General features: G+C 69.3%; 1 protein-coding gene across 1 annotated transcript in view; it reads right to left on the minus strand.

The window, feature by feature from the left end:
- H696_01439 (hypothetical protein) overlaps positions 1–741 on the minus strand; it is a gene marked incomplete at both ends in the record, with an annotated part of 6,283 nt that extends 5,542 nt beyond the window's left edge. The window contains one exon of the mRNA XM_009495336.1: positions 194–741. Within this exon, the coding sequence (XP_009493611.1) occupies positions 194–741 (548 nt within the window). The remainder of the gene's footprint in view (positions 1–193) is intronic.
- Positions 742–786: the final 45 nt, after the last annotated feature.

Here is a 786-nt window from a genome sequence, read left to right on the forward strand (position 1 = left end):
GGGGGGGAGGGGGCGAGAGACACCGACAGCAGGGAGGAGACACAGCGCGACAGACAGGCAGGGGGTCGCGTCAGTGGGGGGTGCGGTGGGAGGCATTCACGGACAGCCGGGATGGGTGGAACTCCCCGAGAAGGAGGGGGGGGGGCAGGCAGGAAGGGGCAAAATGGAAAGGGGGAAAAGCGCACCCGGTGACTGGAAGAGCAGCACACCCTCGATCGGCTCGACGTCGTCCCAGTGGCCGGGCTCCGTGTGCACCGGCGCATCGACAAAGTTCCCCGCCACCAGGACCGGATGCTTGGCCAGGTACTCATCCACGGTGACAACATTCTCGAAGCCATACGCCCGGGCCGAGCGCAGCGCAAACTCCGACGTCCAGGCCACCGCCAGCACGCGCTTCTTGGCCCAGCCGTGGTGCGTGACCAGCGACCGCATCGGCGTCGAGGCGATGACCACCGCGTCCTCCGGCAGGGTGTAGGCCGCGGCCGCCGGGCTGGCTGCCTCGGTGTGCGCCTCGTCGGCCACATAGCTCCGGACCATGTCCTGGATCTCGCGCGCCTTCTCGGCCTCCAGGATCCCGGTGCCATTGGTGATCAGGACGTGCGGGATGCGGTGGTGCTGCAGCGCGGCCAGCACCTCCGGGGACCCGGGGATCGGGTTGCTGGCACCGCCGCGGAAGAGGACCCCGTCGACATCGAGGGCGAAGGCGAAGTCCACCGGCGGCGCGGGGGCGCTAGGGGACATGCTATGGTGGTGGTGGTGGTGGTGGTGGTGGTGGTGGTGGTGGTG

Source organism: Fonticula alba (genome assembly GCF_000388065.1).
Source record: "Fonticula alba strain ATCC 38817 unplaced genomic scaffold supercont2.2, whole genome shotgun sequence".
NCBI lineage: Eukaryota > Rotosphaerida > Fonticulaceae > Fonticula > Fonticula alba.